Genomic DNA, 21,555 nt, shown 5'->3' with positions numbered 1-21,555 from the left:
TTAGCCAGGAGATTTTTCACATTTCCATCAGATTTTCAGGGTGACATCTTCCCCTCCCAACCTCCAAGCAAGAGGAAAAGCCTTCGTTTTACTGACTTCTTAACTAAATCCAAGAGAGAGACTTCTTAGCCAGGGAAGGCTAATGCAAACTGTTAGAGATAAATAAATGGAAGAGCTGCCCCTAGTCCGGTTGGCTCACAGGGAAGAAATTTGTCTCACTTTAGAAAAAGGACCTGAAGGTATGGGGGCTGTTGGCTCATTCATTGTACTGTTATCTGCCAGGGAGGTTGCGACATCTGAGCAATTAAGACAAACTTCAGTCTATAAGTTCATGCCTGCAACCTCTATACTTCAGAAGAAGACAAACGATCCCTCCAAGGAAGGAAAGTCTTTTCCAGGCTGCTTCCAAAGTAACATTTCGGATTTGCAGTGCTACAGGAGGAATTTTTCACCGCGTGGTTTTTTTAAGCTGCTGGTATATAATAAACTACCTGAGCTTTTTTTTTTTTTTTCTAGCAAAAGTTTATTTTTACTGCAAAACCAAGCAAACAAAATCCTCAACCTCCTCCCCCACCCGAATCACACACACCAACCCTGCCTTTCACCGTCCTCTTCTCTTCTGTTTGTTTGGTTTGGTTTGTTTTTTTTAATGAGCATCTTAACACAAGGACTGATTAAACGTGTGTCAGTCTGTTGTGAAAACGCACACAGAAATTTCAGGAGTAAGAAACACTGGGCAGAGACATTGTGATCTTTCTTCCCTTTACAGTAACAGCAAACCTGGGAGCCTTCGCCTGACCCAGCTGCAGCCATCGTGCAGCAGCTCTGGAGTGAGAAAACAAGCCATGGAGGTAGAGCTGAGAAAGGCAAGATGCTTCTTAGCAAGCCACGACCTGCTGTGCTAAGAAGTAAAACCCTGCAGCCCGTTCTTGGGCCGTGGGGCCATGTGGCACAGCACGGCCTGGGCCCCCTTTGCTGGCTCTCTGCCTCCACAAGCCCGTGGGATGCTGTGCAAGCCTGTGCCGTGGCCCTCAGCTCCTGGTGTAGCACAGAACCTCACAAAACCTCATAAAACCTCACAAAACTTCATGGAACCTCACACCCTCTGTTCACAAACCCCTGTGCCTGCGGCTGCTCCCCTTTCGCCACAGACAGCCCTTCTTGGCCGTGCTCGGCTCTGGGGCCGCCAGCGCTGCTGGCTGCTCTCCCACCAGCACCCAACTCCCCGCCTTCCCCTTTCACCTCAGCAAAACCTTTCTGCATTTACGGACCAGCCCGTAGTTCCCGAGCATTTACAGGATGCTCTTTGCACACACCAGCCTGTCCTGTTGTCTGTCCTTCCAGCAAATCTGAGCCACAGCAGCAAGTGTCCCAGAGTCACAGACTGGTTGGGGTTGAAATGACCTCTGGATACCATCCAGTGCGACCCCTGCTAGAGCAGATCGCACAGTAATGTGTCCAGGCGGGTTTGAATGTTTCCAGAGAAGGAGACTCCACACCTGCTCTGGGCAGCCTGGTCCAGGGCTCAGGAACACTCAAAGTAAAGAAGTTTCTCCTCATATTCAGACAGAACCTCCTGTGTTTCAGTCTGTGCCTGTTGCCCCTCATCCTGTCACTGGGCACCACTGAACAGAGTCTGGTCCATCCTCTGACACCCACCCTGGAGATATTTATTTCTGCCCCAGAGCAGAGAGAGGCACCACCACTCATTTGACGGAGCGATGCTGATCTACCTGACATGCTTTTACTCTGGAAGGGCAAGCCCAAACCTCCTTGAAAGATGGGCAAGTCCAGATACTTCATTTTTTTTTTTTCCCCTTTTTTAAAATTTTAAATCAGTATTTTGTGGATGTCCGCACTCAACAATAGCCAACAACACCTTATGAAATCTTCTGAACACTCAGTGTGTCATTCGTACAATAGCAAAAACCTAACAGTTAAAAAATACTCTGGAGCCAGGAAATATACAATACATTCAATAACAAAAAATATAGATATAAAATACTTGCTTTAAGGCTGTGTACAGTTTAACTGAAGATAATCTGAGGACATTAAATTGCTCAGCAACAAAAGAAACACGGGAAGAAGATTCCGTAATGTGGTGGTAAGGGAATAGGCAGCAACAAATATCCTGAAGGATTTTGTTGCTGCTTCTAGAAAATATTTTTAGTAAGACATGATCCAGATAGACAGAGAGTCCGAAGCGCGGGGCTGTTGTGTGTTGCTGTGAGCCAGCCCAGCTCACTGCGGCCCCTGGGTCGACCGCCGCTCCTCCAGCATCCTGCACACCCACATGGACACCACCTCGGCGTTCCCGTCGTTGTACTGCACGATGAACAGGTGGCCCTGGAAAGCAGGATAGGCACAGTTAGCCAAGGTCAACACAACCCTTCCCGTGAAAACCCAAAAAGTTGGGTTGTTTTTTTTTTTTCCTCTAATTTTAGAAAAAATACAGTGGATCATCCTGTGGTTGCAATCACAAAAATGCAATAAAACAGTGATTCAAAGCGGTGAATTTCCTCTTTGATCCGTATTATGCACATACATTGTTCACACAGAGAAGAGAGGGCTGGGGAAACCCAGACTCTTTACTGAGGCCTTAGCCTGGAACTCCCTGAAAATACCCATTTGTTTTTTTTTAGTGTTCAATTAGCTCATTGCGTTTCGAACCCGCTTCTCTCTAGGATGACCTGCCAGTCTGTTCGACTTCTAAGTGATATTTTGGTAAAACGATATTCTGAGAAAACCACTGATACACTAGTTCGCTTGTAAAGGTCTGTGATCTGTTAATTTTGAAGTCTCTCTCTTTTACAGCTCCCTTGAGCACCTGTTTCATGACATCCCTGCAAGCGTTAAATTCCTTTTGTTCTGTGGCCACCGCGCTCTGCGCCTGCAGATGCAGCAGGACCGGGCGCCAGGCTTTGCAGCACTCGCCGCCTCCATACGGAGCGGCATTTGTTCATGCACATACATGCTAGCACATGTCATTTGGAGTAAACAGTTGATATGGAAATGAAAATATCAGCCAAGTATAGCCAAAACAGGTATCCATGAGAAGCTACTGTGGGAATTAAGTATGATCAGAAGAGGGATAATGATAAAATATTCTTGGGCATTAATTATATGGCTGCTACAGGCACTGGAAGACCTGTGTCTTAGTCACCTCGGAAAATCAGAACAGCATCTCAGGATGAAACAAAAATATGGCCTGCAATTTCAGCAGCCAGCTTAGGCAGCTCATGTCTCAATCTGGCCACATTCCTAGAGATGGGACCATGCCATCTTCGGATGAATCTCAAATGAAGTATAAAAATCCACAGGAAACTGAATACCGCAATTACAGAAACGACTGAAAGGAAGCAATCGCCAGGAGAAACCATCACAGATGATGAAAACCTCTACTCCAAATCACTCAGAAGCAGCTCCGTTTTTGCAACACTAAACTTCATAGCTCTTGCGAACAACGCCTGAAAGCAATCAGAGGAGATGTGCCGGGGAGCCCCAGGGAGGGTGACGTACATGTGGGAATTACCAGCGCACAGCCCACGGCAATCGGCACACGGAGAGCAGAGCGGGTCTGACACCGAGCCCGGGAAGCCCGGCGGTCGGCTGGGCTCGGATGGCAGCGAGCGGAGCAACGAAGCAGCACTGGGCTAAATAAAGCACAATAAATCCTCATGGCATCAACTCCAAGCAATAAAACACCCCGCGGGGCCAGGGCCAGCAAACGCAGGAGCTACAGGAATAAAATAGGCCATTATCTACAAGAATTACGGAGGACGCATGAGATGGTGTTGCTTTAACTCTTTGGGACAGCTGGAACCTCAGCTAAAAGTTTTTAGGGACAAGTCTGAGATGTGGAGAGCCCTTTTTCAGATCTTCCTGGTCACAGCTCAGTTGCTTTCCCAGTTAAAAATGGCAGGAATACTCTGGTAGCGACTGAGTTGAGCATGAGGTCTACCACCAAGAAAACACAATGTGGGCTGTGCCATGAGGAGCTACAAACACCTCACATGTTTTATTTGACCACACGGGCTTCAGGTGCCCTGGAAGCTGCGCCACAGCCCCGAGCCCGCGTTTCTTTGCAGCATGATAAGGTAAATGTTTATTATAAGCAAGATAGCTGAGAAATAGCTGGTTCACCTCTTAAACAAAACAACAGTCAAGGACGGTAGTGAGAACTAGGGAAAAACAATCAGGAGCCCAGACACAAGGAAGAGCAGATGCATTGGGGCAATTAAAAACCAGCTATTAAAGCCGGTTCGCTTCTCCATGAATCTCCTTTACGATGGAGAGACTCCCTGCAGAGGAAGACATCTCACCCCCAGTATATCCTCACATTTAAGGTACTCACAACATACAAAGGGAAATTGCAGGCTATGCAGGATTGGAAACGTCAGCTAGCAATGCTGTTCACCCTCTTCGTTTTGCGAGGTTATTTCCCTGAAGCTTGGGGACACACTCACTGTTCTCCCTAGGAATGAGTTTAACTTGAAACTACTCTTTAGATTTCCTGTGTTTATAGACTATACTGCTCTAGCGAGGATTTTTCTCAGGCTGAAGGGATGTTTTTACTATAAGCTATTTTTCGGAATCTGCTAGGGTTTTTTTGTTTGTTTGTTTTAAATAGGGAACTGGAGAACAGAGATTTCCCCCAAAGCTAGGCCTACAGTGCCAGTGGGACCTGTCTTTGCAAATCCTGCTGGACGGCCCAAGCAACCAGTGCCTTAAACCGGAGATACCTTTGGATGGGAGAGTGGAGAAAAGGGGCAGGGAGATTAGATAGAGAGGGAAAGAAAAAACATGGGGAAAAGACCCAAATAAAAATCAAAACTGCTAAAGGAGAAATGCAGCTGCACCCTCCAGGCCTAGTGCATGCCCAGGCTGTAGGATAAACTGAACAGAAAAAAAGTCACAACAGTTTGCACACTATTAATAAATTCTGGTCACTGAGTGTCTCAGCCATGAGTAAAAATCCCAGGCCTGACTTAAACAGCAAGCAGCACATTCTAAACCAAACACGAGCAACCTGCTGTACTTAAATACTCCCGTACAGATTTATTTTGCTTTGCAAGGCAACACTGAAAAAAGTTAAATGTGTGGAAGCCTGAAATGCATTTTCCATTGCAGCCACCGATTTCTCACCGCCCTGGAGAGACAACGCTCTCTGCTTAGTGTGGTGTGCAGACCTTTCCTGCAGCACCCCAATGTCAGCAGAGCACAGCTTGTCTATACGGGTGCTTCCGTCCACTGTGAATTGCCAAATAAGAGAACGATATTAAACCTTCCTTAATAAAACTGCTGTAATGGAGACCATTTCTGCTCTACCAGTGATGGTTCAGCCAACATTTCAAGGCCAGGTTGGATGGGGCTTTGAGCAACCTGGGCAAGTTGAAGATGTCCCTGCCCATGGTAGAGAGGTTGGAACTAGATGATCTAGATGATCTTTCAGGTCCCTTCCAACCCAAACCATTCAATGATTCTATGAACATCTGAGTCTCCTTGACATGTGAGAGCTCGCTGCAACACTGACAGGCATAACCACAGCACGAAGCATGACACCAAGGAAGGAGATGCTCATGAGAGGATCCTGAAGGTATCTCAAGATGTCCCCATGACAGATCTCCTCCCATCCCCAAGCATTTCACATTTGCTCAGACTTGTACCCATGTTCATGACAAACAATCAACCAACTCTTTGCCAATTTTTAAAAACTCAGCCTTAAAAATAGCTGGCAACCAGTGCACCCAGCAGAAAACATGTTGAAAAGCCACCACCAGACTGTTTCCCTGCACTGGGCAGGTACTGGTCTGCCATACCCAGGCAGAACTTTGGCCTGGTAGGATGCTCGGCTGTACAGAGATTCCTGCAGCCGGGGGAAACAACCACCGGCGAGTGGCTTGGAGCCGAAAAGGTCAGGCAGGACGGGGCCAGGGATGGCCCCAGAGTGACTGTCAGCCCGCCTAATTTTGTGTGTCAACTTGGAAAATTAGATAAACAATGACAAACCAGGCTTTTTAAATGAACTTGTCTCATCTGGTTCTCTTGATAAAGGGTACATTTCTCAAGTTGCAGTGTCCCACCAGACAGGTTAACTCTTTCCAAGGGATGAGCTGCACAGAGGGTGATGTAAATGATTTAAATATCTGACATGAAATTAAAAGGGCAGTGCCCCCCTGAACACACAGCCCTGGCAATTCAAACTCGTTGCTCACAAACCATCAATCATTTAGCCCAGTCAATTAAATTGCCATTATTCAAGGGTAAAAGTTCCATAATTTTGCCTACCCTTAAAATTCAGCAATTTGCTTTCATGGCCTTCTCCTCAGGGTCTGAGAAATCTTTGTTTCTGATAATGACCCACCCAGAGCTTATTGCAGCAGATTTTACATGGCACCCTCATAGGACTGCAGACCCACGGGTCTTTTCCAGCACCAGGTGCCCACATGCAGCTCTGCTCTGATCTGCTCACCAGCATCGCTGGTGGGAGCGATGGTGACCCCTCCAGAGGCCATGAACGTCCCGCTGGGACACAGCCCTCAGACAAGGCCCACGCATTGCCCACAGCCTCAAATCTGGGCTGCCCGAATCCTTTCAGCTATTCAGTCTGAGGCATATGTAACATTTAGCCTCACACACGAGTCCAGGGAAGATCAAAGCTTCACAAGAGTCTGTCCCCTAAATGGGTTCCTCTGCCAGTGACTCTCAAACATGCGTGTTTGGACAGCACCAAGGAGGTTTACACCAATGCCGTGGCTCATAAACACTGCCAAAAGATAGACAGACAATAAATAACATCCCTTCAGCAATGCTGCTGTGATTTCAGAGGACTTTCCAGCCATAAAACAATAGAGTGTTTATTGTGAGATTGGTTTAAAGAGTCCATGAAACAGGCAGCTACCAAGCTCAGCCAGGATGGTGACAGCACATTCCCAACATGAAATACTGGTCAGTCACCAATTCCCTTGTAAATCTGCAAAAATGACAGGGTGGTGTCTCCTGGGGCAGAGAACTTGAGGGAGACTGGGAGGACAGACAGGAACCTCAGCTTCAGTGGCACAGGAGATCAGTGCCAGGGCTCTCCTGCCCACACCACAACCACCGTCAGAGGGACCCAGGGCTCACGTTAACGTCTACAAGACAGCCAAATGGAACCACAACACTGAGCAAATTAGAAATTACAATAAAACACCTCATGCTTACACAAGGTACGTTAGGAAATAAGCAGTGTTGCTGTTGGCTGCAGCAGTGCCATCCTATCAACGTTCTCTTTTCCAAGAATCCTCCCAGACTGTGCAGTTAAAGGACTGTGCTCCATTTATTACAAAGAAACACGGACAAATTATCCATTTCATTTAAAAAATTTGAATCCAGCATAACAAAAACCATAATAAAAAAGATCCCAACTGTTGCAGACACAGACTATCAAGACGATGGCAGTGCCCTTAGACAGCATTTCAAATACAGTTTATTAGTGTGTGATATGAAAAGGGTATTTTTATTGCATGATATAATGCAATGGGACCTTGGGCGCTCTGCAGAAGGACCTTGCACTCAGAAGTGTAATGAACCCATAGTCCAAAAAACATTATACTGTACATTAACCTATCATTAATGGCACATTAGGGCTAGGGGCATTGCACGCTTGCTGGTCAGGGCTCCATCAGGACAGTATGGAGGAAACTACAGTCTTCACAGGCTTAAAACAAATAGAGAAAATAAATATTACTGATGGCTACCGGCTGCTTTAAGCGAAGTTCACTCTCAGCTTAACTTGCATTTTTTATGCCATTTTTTAAAAGGGGATAGGGAGAAGACAATCCAGCAGTTTATTAGGCAATATTAGAAAAGGCACGTCACTGCTTTGCAGCACTGAATGTCTCCGTGGTGCATCGGATGCATCAACGCAGAGCATTTCCTGCACAAAACACGGCACCTCGGAGCGCTGGGGCACCTTTTAAGAATAAAATGAAAACTGGAAACCTGCTTCTTTTCCTTGAGGACACTGGTGAGGCAACAGGAGATGAGACCGACGAAGAGCGTCCTCTGACCCAGCTCCGCACAGCCCCATTGCTGCCCACAGGACACCAGGGACCCATCTGTTTGCATCTGCACCCATTTCCACCCCACCCCACCACCATTCGGCAGAACTTCAGCCTGTGTCTGCAGTAGCTCAGCGCAAAACGTGACCAAATCACAACACTTCTTATGCTCCTGAAGCAGCTGGGATGTTCCACACCCCAATTTGTTCAAAGGCAAGCTTGATCAGATGGCCACAGTGCAGGTATTAAATCAGAAAAGCCTGTCTGGCAGCTCAGCCCCAGCTGGCTGAAGGAGCACAAGCCCTGCAAGTTTTGAAAATTAAGACCCTGGCTGTAAAATAGTGCCACACGGTTATCACCCCAGCTAGTTCTCCAGTTGCTACTGATGTGACTGCTATTGACAGCTCTTGGAATTAACAGAGGGCACACACTTGAGAGGAAATTCTTGGCCATTCACATGCTTAATGGCAGCACAAGTCGGATTTTCAGAGGGACAAACACAAACCTCAGCTCTGGAAATGATCTGTCTTCCCAGGACACCTGGAGAGATGCAGTGCCGGAGTAACCCGAACTACCCTGAACTGACCCTGTGTCCCCCTCTAGTGACCTCAGCATGTACAAGATTTCATTGCTCTACCACCACCTCCAGTACTGAAGGATTTTACATCTAGATCTCCTGCCTCCAAGGACAAGCCAAACTAAACGCTGTTCTAATTATCTGTGCTAGCTATCCACCAGGCCCATTTCTGCTCCCACAGCCAGGAATAGCAGCAAGGAATCCTCAGGCCAATACTCTCATTGCCGACTCCCAAATCATTGTTAATTCACAGGCACAGAAGGTGTCAGAGTCCTCCTCGGGGGCTGCTCCATCACTCACATCTAAGGTTTGAGTGGGGTAAAAAAATCTGAAGGCTTCAGACACACTGATCCACGGAGACACAGAATATGTATACAGGTGACAAGACCTTGCAAGACACTATTTAAGGGTGATCTGGCTGTTGCATCCCTGGTTTTTCTTTTGCAATTTTAGGATGTGGTTTGACCACGGGAGGTAACCTTTAAAGAAAAAGGTGACTGGGAGGCTTAGCACACGTGTCCCTGGTGTCCCAAAGCTCCAGCAAGGTCAACCCTTGCTTTAAGAGACGCTCTCCTCCAGAAACAAAGTCTCCTTGTCTCTTCCTTGCATCATCCGCAGTGAGGGGATTGTGGATGTCAAATCACAGCAAGTTCAGCTGTAAAGTACAAGCTTTTTCTATGTACCTGCATGGCTGTGCTTGATCTGGGAGTGAGCGTTTACTGGCCCAGTTCTCTCTCCCAGTTCCTGTCCTCAGAACAGTGACTATTCAGGGCAAGGACTGCCTCTTGCTGTGCGTGGGGAGGAATTCAGCGTCCCCAGGAGCCTGTTCTCAGCTGGCTGCTGGAGTGAAATCGCCCATGGCAGAGGCCAAAGACACGGTGCTTCCACAGATCTGCAGGAAAGGGTCACAAGACAAAAGCGCCCAGAAAGTGATGTTTTTCACAGAATTCCCCACCCTCGTGAGGATGTCACCTGTAGCTTCTGCAAGCTCGGGGAGCAGAAAGGACCCATGTCTCTAGAGAACAGTTGGGATAGGGAGGAGGGACAGAAAGTTGCAACAATTGGTGGCATTTTCTAGGTGGGGATGAAGCGGGGACAAGAACACATCCATAAGCAAAAATCGAGTATCATCAGTCTCCTTGAAGTTTCTGCTCTTTTCCCTTATGCCTCATTCTGCGCAGCCCCCACCTGCAAAACGGTTCCATGTGGCGTGTCGGCAAGTGGGGAGTTTTGTTTGTTGCGTGGCCTCCCTAACATACACTGTAATTAAAATGTTGATTACTAAACAGTTTAAATATATGACAGACAATGCAGTTAAAGCCTACAGTTAGGTCAATATGTGATTTAGATTTGCCATTTAAAAACTCTCATTTAAATTTTGCATACATTAATCACTACCATACTTCAATGTTCTGATATCCACCTGACTACACTATTAAAATAAAACTTGCTGCCCCAGGGAAATCCTACTTATTCTTAATTGTTTCGAGGCTTTGATGGGCTTTTAATCTAAGATTAATTTATGCAATTTTAAATAACTCTTCTTATGATTAATAAGCTTGAAAATTAAAAGGAGTCTAAAGCAATTATAATGAGCATTTGGTCATAACCTCATTAGGAGAAGGAGTGAAGGATACAGCTCTGGAATTCTTACAAGACTACAATTTAAGGTTACTTTCAGAGGAGTCAAACATAGCTCTTGAAATTGCAAAGGCAGATTAGCCTAGGTCAGTGTTAGAACTATGGCCATCTAGATTAGCACACTAATGATTTTATCCCTCTGATGATCTTTAAGAGTGAAAAGATGATACAAAATGTAACAAAGATAGATAACTGGATAACACTACTAACAGGTGAAGTCTTGTTTATCCTTTTTTTTTTTGAGAAGGATTCATTAGTAGTAGTAGTAGTAGCATTTTATATTATTTATTTATTCTTAGATTAACTTTACCAATGCACTTCCCCTTTTTATATGAGAAAGTTAATTGCAGGTGATCTTTGGCTAGTTTAGCAGTTTACTTGAGGCATCAAAATTCTGTTGCAATTTACAGGATTTGCCTTTAAATAATGGCCATCCCCAAGCATAATGGATGGACTGCAAGGAAGAACAGAGTAACTTAAACCTGAAAACCTTAACCTGAAGAGGAACTGTCCACCTATTACGCTTGAATTTCCATTTTTAAACAACAGTACAGATCCTTCCATTATGATTAAAATCCCTTTTTCAACCTTCTTCTGAAGCTTTGGACATTGGCCATTGCCAAACGATGTGCTGGTAGCTCTTTTTAGAGTCACCAGAAACCTCTTGTGCACCTGCTGATGGGTCCGGACCAGCCACTCCGGACAGCAACTCATCACCAGACTCAGGGTCAAGAAGGAATTTTTTTTCAGGTCAAATTAGCAGGAATCAGTCAAGCTCCTCTGACTTCTGTAGCATGAACTTGATTTCAAACAACTCCACCCCTTCCTATTGCAGGACCTCAGAATGCACAGGGGTGCAAAACGTGAATGGGTCTGATTTTTGCTATTCTCCTTCTGTGGCACATATTAGTCTTAAATTTACTACAGAGTTTTGGTTTTGGCTGTGGCACAGAGGAGTCTATTTCCCATCTGCAGATCATTCTTTCCACGGCAGTTTTGCTTTTGATATTTGCTGTTAAACCGATAACTGTGCTTGGCATGCCTCTTGGTGCTTAGCTAACAAAACGAGCTAACTCCCTGAAAAGGTTTTCTATTTTTTTTGTGATGACTCTTAAAAAAAACTAAGGCAACCAAAATAGAATCGGAGTGTGCTTTTGCAAGTGCCGCTGAGGTTAAGAAGAGCTGTAGAAGAGGAATAGAGAGAGTGGCCCAAGGCTGATAGAGTATGTCAACATTAGCAAGCTGTCGACAACAGAAGCAGATCTGCAGAGTGAAACGGTTGATGCAATGTTTCAGGGATGGAAGAGGTTTTACTTTTGACCAGCTCTGGTCTGGTCCGCGGACACAGCGCCCATTAGTCGCCGGAGCTCATTAGGTGTGTGCCTAGAGCACATCTTCTGGTTTGGTTTAATTTGAAATCGATTCAATTCATGAGTTTCAAGACCTGCCTGTGATGAGAATGAAAGAGTGGCAGTTCTGAAAGAGCAGGGGATTCACACCAAAAAGATGCACTTGACCCAAACTCTTGTGTTAATGCAAACGCACCTGCAGAAGCACCTTCAGTTCATGCCTCACCATGATCACAGGAACCGGCTCGTTGACACCAGAGCTGGTCTGAAATTAAGAGCTTATGTAGCATTTCCTTCAAATGGGGTCTAAGTGTTCCCCTGGACTGGGGAAGAAGAGTGGAGAAAACAGTTATTATCTCAAAGTTTTGAGAAACTAGTTCCTACTGACAGTAAAAAAAACAATCACTAAGCTGCAGTAAACTTAAACAATCTCCTAAATATTTTTCACCCGAACCTTGGAGTAGAAAAAGTTGTGTGTGTACACACACAACTAACAACAGTGAACAAAATAAAGGAAACAAAACAGAGAACGATCTGGTTGGAAGCAAAAAGGGAGAATGAAAAAGCCCACACTTCCCTAGCATTTCCGGGTTGAAGTTTCTGTAAATGATCAAGTTGTTTTTAAAAGTACCCTGTTTGATCGCATTGCATTACATGCCTACACATCGTCCGCATCCAGTGCAAAGTAACATCTCCATGTTTGCCACGTTTAGTAAAGAGACCAAACAAAGCAAATATTAAGTGATCAAACATGAACATACTGTCCAATCCCCCCGTCTCAGGAGCAGAAAAAGCAGAGGTATGAAACGACATCTGAAAAATCATGCAGAGCCCTGTTGAAAACACAGAGAAGACTGCAAAATACATCACCACTAGTTGGCTTGGGAAAAAAAAAACAACCCTTTGAATCTCTCACAAGGTCACTGAACAAATGACCGAGGCCACAAAAACCATTTCCATTCTCAGACTTGTATTTGAATGCCACTGTTCCCTACCGGGAGACTTTCCCCGGTGCAAACCCCGTCTCTCTCCAGCCGCGCAGGCAGACGCCGGCAGAGCCGTCCCGATTTACACCAGCCGTTTACCCCAGCATCTCCCATTAAATCCGAACAGGCAGATGCACATTTATGGGACAATGAACTTTTCCATGGCTGCAGCTCGTCGTGCTTTGCTATTACGGCCTTAATAAACCTGTGCATTCCCGGCTGCGGCAGCTGCCTTGGGTGGGAGCGTGAGCAGCCGGCTCCGGAGGAGAGGCCGCAGCTTAAAAAAAAATCATGTTTAATTTAAAAATTAGAAACTGGAGCAGGCTGTGAGCACAGAGGTTGATTGAAACAAAATTTAAATTCCTGTCAAGCCCATTTAAACACAGGGGCCCTTCATAGACAATTAGCTGCTCCCTGTGAATGCTGAATAAACTCGGGCCTGGTCACTGTTAGAAGAGAGTAAACCTACTGTGAGGAGCTGGAAAAAAATTAACTAAAATCAGGCTGTATGAAATATTTAGCCTCCCAGTTTATCACAGGGGTTTGGAAGTGTAAACAAGACAAAAATCGATTCCTCGGTGCCCTCCAATCAATCCCCCAAAATGGTTAGGGCATCTGTTTCTGCTAAATTTTGTTTACTCTGGCAGATTTGCCTTAATTGCAGTTGTTTATCTCCCATTGTCCCCGGGGCCCTAATCTCCCGATTACTAATACTTAACACTCATTTCACATCTAAAGCTACTTCTAATCCTCAACAGGTTTCTGGGGCTCTTAAAATTATTGAAACGATGGAGACGGGAGATGCAACCTCTTTGTGAAAGGCACATTTTCTTATTTTTCTACCAGCTGGGTCCAATCATCACCAGGGATGGCTGCAACAAAGGTGCTAAAAGGCTCTTTCACAGGCACTGCTGCTCCGCTGGGGATACAGCAGATAAAAAAGAGCTTTGATGGAAAAAAAAACCCTGAACAAGAGGGCTATAACAGTCCAGCCAAATAAAGTTACTGTCATAATCAAATGCTGTCAATCACAATGAAAATCCAATTAAAAATCTTTCAGTGTGGTCCTCTTCAGTAGAAAAATGTCCCCTATTTATATGCGTTTTTGTCAACCACACAAATTAGAAAGTAGTATTAATTGATTTTTTACTACTTTAGGCCCTGATCCTCCAGCTGAATTTCTGCGGATGCAGGAATCAACCGGCACAAATCTGATTAAGGGATTTGAGGCATAATGCACACAGGTCACTAAGAAGCCATATCTGTATCTCCTGCTTTATATCCGGCTTATTCATAGGCAATTATTACTCTTAGTTAATACTGCAGGAGTGTCTTGAGGTGCTAATCACAATACAGACCCACAAGTAGCTGGTACTACACAAATGCCAGCAATTTTAATCCATGCAGCGCGTCTAAATCAATTTAAAATTCCAGTTTTACTATAGAAATAAATACTATACCTAGATTTCACCAACTGCCTGTCAGAGCAAATTCCTTGATTAATTTGGAGTGAACAGGAAGGACAACACTCTGGGAATTAAAAATACGGATCTTATTTTGGAACTGCTAACAGATTTTTTTTGGTTGTTGTTTAATAAAATATGTAGGGAAGACAGCTGACATAAAAATATCAACAAGACAAAAGCACGACTTCTCAATGTATCATAATTGAAAGATTTGCAATTCTGCTACCAAAATGAGCGAGATGTAAATATTTGTCTCGGTGTCTGGAGAACTAGGGAACCACCAGAAGTGCCAAATGAAACATTTGCTCAAATTAAACTGCAAAGCCCAGGAGACTCAAGTAACCAAAAATATTGACTGTATCACCCTAAGCTGTTGCCAATTTGTTTTTGTCCAATTTCCTTAGATTTTCAACACTTCTTCGAGCCAACTCAAGTTATTTCTTTTCACATTTCACTGGAAAGCGCTAGTATATTGTGCAGCTTTAGGGCATGTTGGAAAGAAAGTCAGATGTTCACATTTCCTGTGAAAAGTCAGCGGTCAGATGAGCAATGGGACTGCAGAAGACAAGGAATGAATATTTCACCTTAAAAATCCAACTCTCACAAACAAGTTAACCTTGTCACAATTTTAGTCTTCTGTAATCGCTGGATTTAGTGATGCTGATAGAATGTATTTCTCCATTTCGATAGGTGATTTCTCAAGTGACAGAGAAGAACAAATCATACCCCTAAGAAATCATACCCCTAAGGACAGAAATAGGGTTTTTTTGCTTGTTTGTTGTTTTTTTTTTTTAAGACAGAGGGAAAAGGAGAGGGGGAAAAACCCATAACCTGCCTTCCCACACCTCAGCCGAGTGGGGAACAGGTTGAGCAACGCAGCCACCTGAAAGATTACATGTTTTTGTCTCCAACTCCTGAGCTACCCTGACCAAGAACACCAGAAGATCCTGAGCTCTGGTGTGATATCCTACCACCAACGCAGTCCATGTAAGTGTTGACATTGCCTCCAGTGTATCCAGGATTTGATCCAGAACTCTTTGTCCACCGTCTGTCTGAACTGATAGATTGATTGCACAGTTTAATATTTATCATTTTTACAACAGCTAAAATAATTGGCTGTGTACTTTTTTCCTTGGGAAATCAGGAGAGAGCCCTTCCCCTCACACCTGGCATGTGTTTTGGTGTCTGTCAGAATTTCCCCTTGTCATGGGGTGAATAACTGGGATCACCGTGACAGAGGAGAGTCAAAATGTTTGCAAACACAGCCATCCATCACGGGTCCCAGCACAGACACTTTTATGCTGGACAAATCATTGCTGATCGGAGATCCTGCTCTGGCTCAGGATAAAAAAAAACCCCAAAGCTTGTAAGTAGCCAAAGGGGAAATTCTTGGGTCACTGTGATCCAGCAATGATGCACAAACATCTAGAGAGATGCAGACAGAAAACGTTTATCTGTAAAGGCGTCTTCAAAAGGTTTACAGGATGTGTTTGGGAAAAGCAAAGTGCAGACAGCCCACTGGTCTTTCTCACAAGTCAACACCATCAAAACCCCAACCTGTACAGCCACCTCGGCCACTCTGTCCGTGATACCACCGCTGTAGCGCAAAAAACACAAATTAGCTGCTGGGGGAAATCCCTCTTATGGACAAACCTAAGTGGCAGTGTTTTATTGGCTTTATTCTGATGGTTTACAAGAAAATCCAGGTAGGATTATGCTGATTCTCCATTTGTTTGTTTAAACCATACAAGTATTTCCTAAGAGCTACAAGCAATGGTTTAACACAACGAGCTGCCAACAAGTTTAGCTCTACCTGGTAAGAAGTGCCACTGTCCAGACCCTCTTAAAATACAGCGACTTAGAAGCTTGGACATTTTTAATTTCTCAGGCTTGTTGGAGATGGGGGAATAGGCAGCCAGAACCTATTTTTGAGAGTCTGTAATACACATGCCTTAACACATTTAAATATACAAACAAACGACCTATATGAAAAAATGCCCATTGTAGCTGATGAGATCAGGGTGCCTGGTCTAAATGCCATTTCTGACATGAAGAGAGGGGCTGCTGGACGCACAGGAATGGGAAATTTCAAAATTGCACTAGGCATTGAAACAGAAGAAATAAAAATAAAACCACAAGAACCCCAAATCAAAACAAAAAACCCGCAACAAAACAAAACACAGAACAAACCAAAGAACATGTTTTTCAGCAGGCCAGAGGTTTCGACACATATGACGGGCAATTTATCATACAATCTTCTGAATTAATAAAATGCCAACATAAAAAGCATCAGTAATTTAAATTTAAAACAGAGAAAAACTAAAAGTTGTGTTTCAAGTTTGGAGACCTGAACAAAAACTGGAGTATCGGTGCAAAAGTAATGAAGTGCAGAAGGTGACTGTACCCTTGGCCAAAAGCACTGCCCATCCCTGCCCCATGAGAAATCCAAGCAGCATCTCAAAGACTGGACTTCTGTGCATCCACGGCAAAGCTTAATGGAATAACTGCTACATGCTTGACTTTTGGTATTTCAAATACAATTCAAGTAAATCGCTTTTGTTTAAACAGTCATATGCCGAGTGGTAGAGTTCAATGCTGTACGAACAAAAAAACTCAGAGAGACTTCAACAATTCTTTCTGAAAAGCACATGCAATCTGCAAAATAAAAGGCCGAGCTTCCAGCTAAAGAAGAGATTTTAAACAATTACCAAAGCAGGATAGTGATATCATAAAGGCAATTTCTGCGCTAGCTTGTTTTCTGAAACTCTCTTTGCCTCTGAACAGCTAGAACAGATAATAACTATTAGTAAATCAAACTCCTGCAATATCCAGCTGTGTCTCACACATTTACATACAGATAGAATGGGTATATGTTTTTAATATGTATGCGATACGTACTTTTACCACAGCTGAAGTGCATGCTACAAAGGAGGAGGAGAATGGGAATGGAATCAGCATGAGATAATAAAGTGGCCTAGATAAAGTATTAGCCAGCGATTGATCTCAAACAGGGGATGTTGCTTCTCTCTGACCTGATTACTTACTATGCATAGATTCCATTAAATAGAGCTTAGAATGGGAAGCTTCTGAAAAATACCGTAAATACAGTCAGATGCACAGCTCCTGAGCCAGACCTGCGGCTGCCCACCCAGACAGAAGCACAAGTGGGAGTTTAAACCTTACCCATAGCCTCACATCATACTAAATATACACGTATGTCTGCATGGGAGCCATGTTTTAAATGAAACTCCACGTTTTAAATGAAAACTGGGAGTTCATGGGAGGAAAAAAAAATATAGATACAGAAGACTTGCTAAGATTTTCCTTTTCTTGTTGGAAGCGGAGAGAAGAGACAGAGGACTATGCCACAATGTTGTGCACACTTCCCTGGTGCTGAAATGGGAGTACGTTCAATTTAATTGACTGTTCGCTTTTCTCTTTTGGAGAGGGAACAAACTGGAGACAAAAGAGCAGGCACTGTAAGCACAAGATGCAGAATAACCACCGGTGAATTACAGAGATTGTTCCTTTCCTTGGACGGACAATTTTCCTATTGCTTGGCGAAGTTACTTTTTTTCCACTCCCGTGGAAAAAGTCTGTTAATTTGAAATACTTTGAAATCATTACATCGTTGATTACGTATACACAGAGAAACCAATGTTGTATCTTGTTTTGCGGATGGGTATACGGAAGAAAGGGCTTAGTGATCGGGTATAAATGCAGGAACCTGATTTACAGCAGCTGATATGGAAATCTGGAGTTCGCTTGCACAAGAATATCTGTGGTACTAGAAAGCCTGGCTTTACCCAGGAATTTCATACAGCCTTGGCTTTGGCCCTATTTTCTGACAAAATGTGCATAGTGACTTTTATAAAAAAGGGCTTCGTAACAAGATAGACGGGAAATCCATCCCTGATCTAACCCCCTGACTACACTGGAGTTGCCAATCTGGCACTCCAGGTATTGTTAGTCTGCTCGTAAAATGCATTTAACAGTTCACCGACTACCAGGAGAGTAGAAAAAGATTGATGTTCTGCTCCCTTCATTTTGCTTTCAGTATTTAATTATACTAAATTGGTTACAAAATAGTGACTTCCATACGGCTGATGTCCATAGGGGACAAAGCCTGCACGTCACTGGTTTGTCTGAAGCTAGCGATGATGACGTGTTTACAACTTCCATCCTTGCTAGGACATTTCTTCTAAATAAAAAAATAAATTAAATTAAAAAAAAAAAAAAAACAACCAAAAACCAAAAAAACCCAAACCAAAACCAACCCAAAACCCAATGAACAAGGTAAAATCCTGCTCTGATTTATACCAACAGTAAACTGACCTTGACAAGTCCAGGATTTCACTGATAGTATTTGCATCACTCGACCTACTCTGAGAGTTAACAGGGAGACATCCAGCACAATTTTAACACAGGTTTTGGAAACAGGTGACGTGGAATTAGGAAGGATATTGTGGTCAGTAATTATAGAATTCAAAGGGTATTTAACAGCTTTTATTCTGGCCCTGTTTGCCAAAGTATGGTACTTTATATACACATCTGTACAGATATGTACAGACATATTATGTGTGTGTGCGTATATATGATAAGGTATATATGAGATGTATAAATAAACTGCTCCTTGATAAGACTGGGCAAGTGCAAGAATGTAAAGGGCTTGACTGAAGAGCAACTCTTGCGCTAAAAGTGGGTTCGTTACAGAAAAGTGCCGGGTGCCCTGAGCTTGTCAGGATGGAATTCAGGGCAGGTTGTGAGGGTCAGCCCATGGCCGGCAAGGACTGGGTCACGTCTTTATTCCAGCACCAGTCTACTCCATGCTTTAGTACTTGTTGTTGAAGTTCATTTATAATTGAATAGAAAGTAGCACGGGGGGGGAAATGCATTAAACAAAAGATTTTTTTAAAAAAGTAGGAAGGTGCTGCTTTTTTTTTTTCCTGAGCTGCTATAATTTTAAAATTATTTTACAAAATACCTCCTTAAGAGGGGACTAGCACACTCCAGGGCATGTAGTTGTAAAGATAAATCTGTGCACTTCCCTGGTACTGCAGGCACTCACCCTTTGGCCTCATTTTTATGACTCTACACCCTGGAGTGGTGTTATTGCTTACAAACATACAGATATACTTATGGGGGTCTGTGGATCTGCAGATGTTTTATTTATAAGTGGCAGGCCTATTGCATCACTGAAACATGCATTTACAAACAGATATAGGTTTTATGAAACCCTATTCCGTTGTTTTAACAGCTAAGCTATCCAGCCATGGCATAATAGTGCACAAGGTAAATGTGTCTACGTCTCTAGAACCTGTTCCAAGTTTTCTCAGATGTGACTAACTGCAAGAATTCCCCAACCATCAAAAGTTAATAAAAAAAGACAAAATAAGGCAGTGTGAGCCTTTCATATGAGACATAACACCACAAAGTGAAGGGGCTCTGATAAACTTTAAGGCCCCATTTTACCAAGGTATTTAAGCAGGTGGCTAATTTCCAATGTAGATCTATTGAAGTTAATACCCTTAAAATTAGATTCACAGTTAAATACTTTCCTAACCAGGATCTAAATTGAGACTAGTCTGGATTGTGAGATATCTGCCCCAGGGCATCTTCAGAGATTAGCCTTTAACTAGAGAATAGCTGCAATAGAAACACTTGTTTATTCTACTTGCAGCTCGCAGCAGGAAAGTAAGAAATGAGACAATGCAAACGTGTCCTTATCTCGTTAAAATCTGTTACAATTATTCCTAGATATTTCATGCACAGAAAATAAGTTATTTTCCATAAACCTTCAAGTTACAGGAAACACAGCCTATAAAGAAAAATAACGAAACATTTAAAAATCAAAGATATTTGATGCAAGTCAGAGGGCACCACGACTCTTATCTACAATATGTTACTGTAAATATTTGTAATAATGGTTTGATATAGTATTTGTCTAGCTGCTTAAAAACAGCCAAACGAGCACTCTGTGCTAAATGCACAGTCACAAGGGACCAGCAGGTACCTATTCCTGCGTTCTTGAAAAAATGTCAATTGCAAGCAGAAGCAGCCGTGTCTGAGCCCGGATTCCAACTCTGAGAGCCCTTTGATGGACACACCAAAGCTATGTATTAACTCAGCCTTCTGTAGCAAATCTAATTTCAGTTTACATGCATATAAGTGAAAACACTGGCTCTCACATTTCGCTAAAAATACACTATTTTGACCACGTCTTCTGGTTTTGATCTTCAGATTTTGAATGGTTAAGACTGGCAAACAACGACAGAGTGACCTACATTGACCTGTAATCCCTGGACATACACACTGAAAAAACTGTGTATTAAACATCAAAATGGTTTTAATTGAAACTTGATACTAGCTGTGATAGTTCTGTATTAAGTCTCCAAATCACAAGTGAAGCTTGGCCATGACAAATGTAACAGCAAAATACCCATTAACTCCAGTGGAATCAGAATTCCACCCATGGTGTGTGTGCTCTCTGTAAATATGTAATTGCTGCAGAAGCAAGAAAGAGTTGAGATTTGAATTTGTACATACTGAAAAATGCAGAAAAATATTATATACTTCTATATACATAGATAAAAAGTTGAATACAGATGAATACATATTGAGGGGCTCTGAAGCTTCACTCACCATTAAATCTTCAGGTGCTGGCCTTTCCTTTGGTTGCTTTTTCATGCTAAGTGTCATAAAACAAAATGTTCATATATAAACAACTGCTCATTTATTCTACTTGCTTAAATAGTGAACATACCCTCTTTTAACCCAGCGTGAATAATTTTAATATATTTCTTATCATGTGCTGATAGTAGTAGCCAAAATGTTAATGGATTTCTTCCTTCCCTCCCATCCCTCTCTTACGCGATATGGTGGTTTACACTGTTTATAACCATGACAATGCGTAAATATAGAGATTATGGAAAACTAGTCAGCTCAGAAGGCACAGTAAGTTGATTCTGATTTTGCTAGGGACTATTACATAGCTCAACACAAAGTATTATATGAACAGGTGGGAAATTGAACTCTAAACAGCTTCAGGAGAACACGCAATACCCTGGGGTTTCTACCTTAATTTTTTTCACATTTATTTCCATTACACTGCAGGGTGATAGTTCATTACACAGCATTAACCTGCTTATAAGATCATGTTTCTCATCCAAATAGTCCTAGTTTTCCGTGCAACAGGTGCAATTAGCCATCGAAGGCTGCGCTGAGCTGCGTGAAGGAGCACAATAGCGTGGCACAGAGGTGACCATCAGGAGCTGCCTCCTGACTAATTGGATTACATCCAAACAGCCAGTGTTCATGGCATAATGGGCATAAAGTCATAAAGTCTGATACGCCGTTCACTTGACATCTCTTACACTTATTAGGGATTGCTTGCTTAAATAGTATATAGTTTCTTATGTGCTTGTTTTAAACAGTAATGCCTTCCGCTAAAATGTGCAGCCAATATAACGCTATATCTAAACCACCAGATGATCT

At 43.2% G+C, this 21,555-nt stretch overlaps 1 protein-coding gene across 11 annotated transcripts in view; it reads right to left on the bottom strand.

Moving 5' to 3' along the window:
* Positions 1-1,956: 1,956 nt before the first annotated feature.
* Positions 1,957-21,555, bottom strand: part of MAP2K5 (mitogen-activated protein kinase kinase 5) — a 126,729-nt gene continuing 107,130 nt past the window's right edge. For 7 of the 11 annotated variants that reach the window (XM_065076781.1, XM_065076777.1, XM_065076774.1 and 4 more), the window contains one exon: positions 1,957-2,346. In XM_065076781.1, coding sequence (XP_064932853.1) covers positions 2,154-2,346 — 193 coding nt within the window. In that variant the 3' untranslated portion in view covers positions 1,957-2,153. Of the gene's footprint in view, positions 2,347-20,703; positions 20,750-21,555 lie in introns of all 11 variants that reach the window. The other 4 variants (XM_065076783.1, XM_065076776.1, XM_005511192.4 and 1 more) reach the window with 1 other exon arrangement.

Source organism: Columba livia, chromosome 11, assembly GCF_036013475.1.
Source record: "Columba livia isolate bColLiv1 breed racing homer chromosome 11, bColLiv1.pat.W.v2, whole genome shotgun sequence".
NCBI classification, from domain to species: Eukaryota; Metazoa; Chordata; class Aves; order Columbiformes; family Columbidae; genus Columba; species Columba livia.
This window is presented reverse-complemented; position numbering and strand designations above follow the sequence as displayed.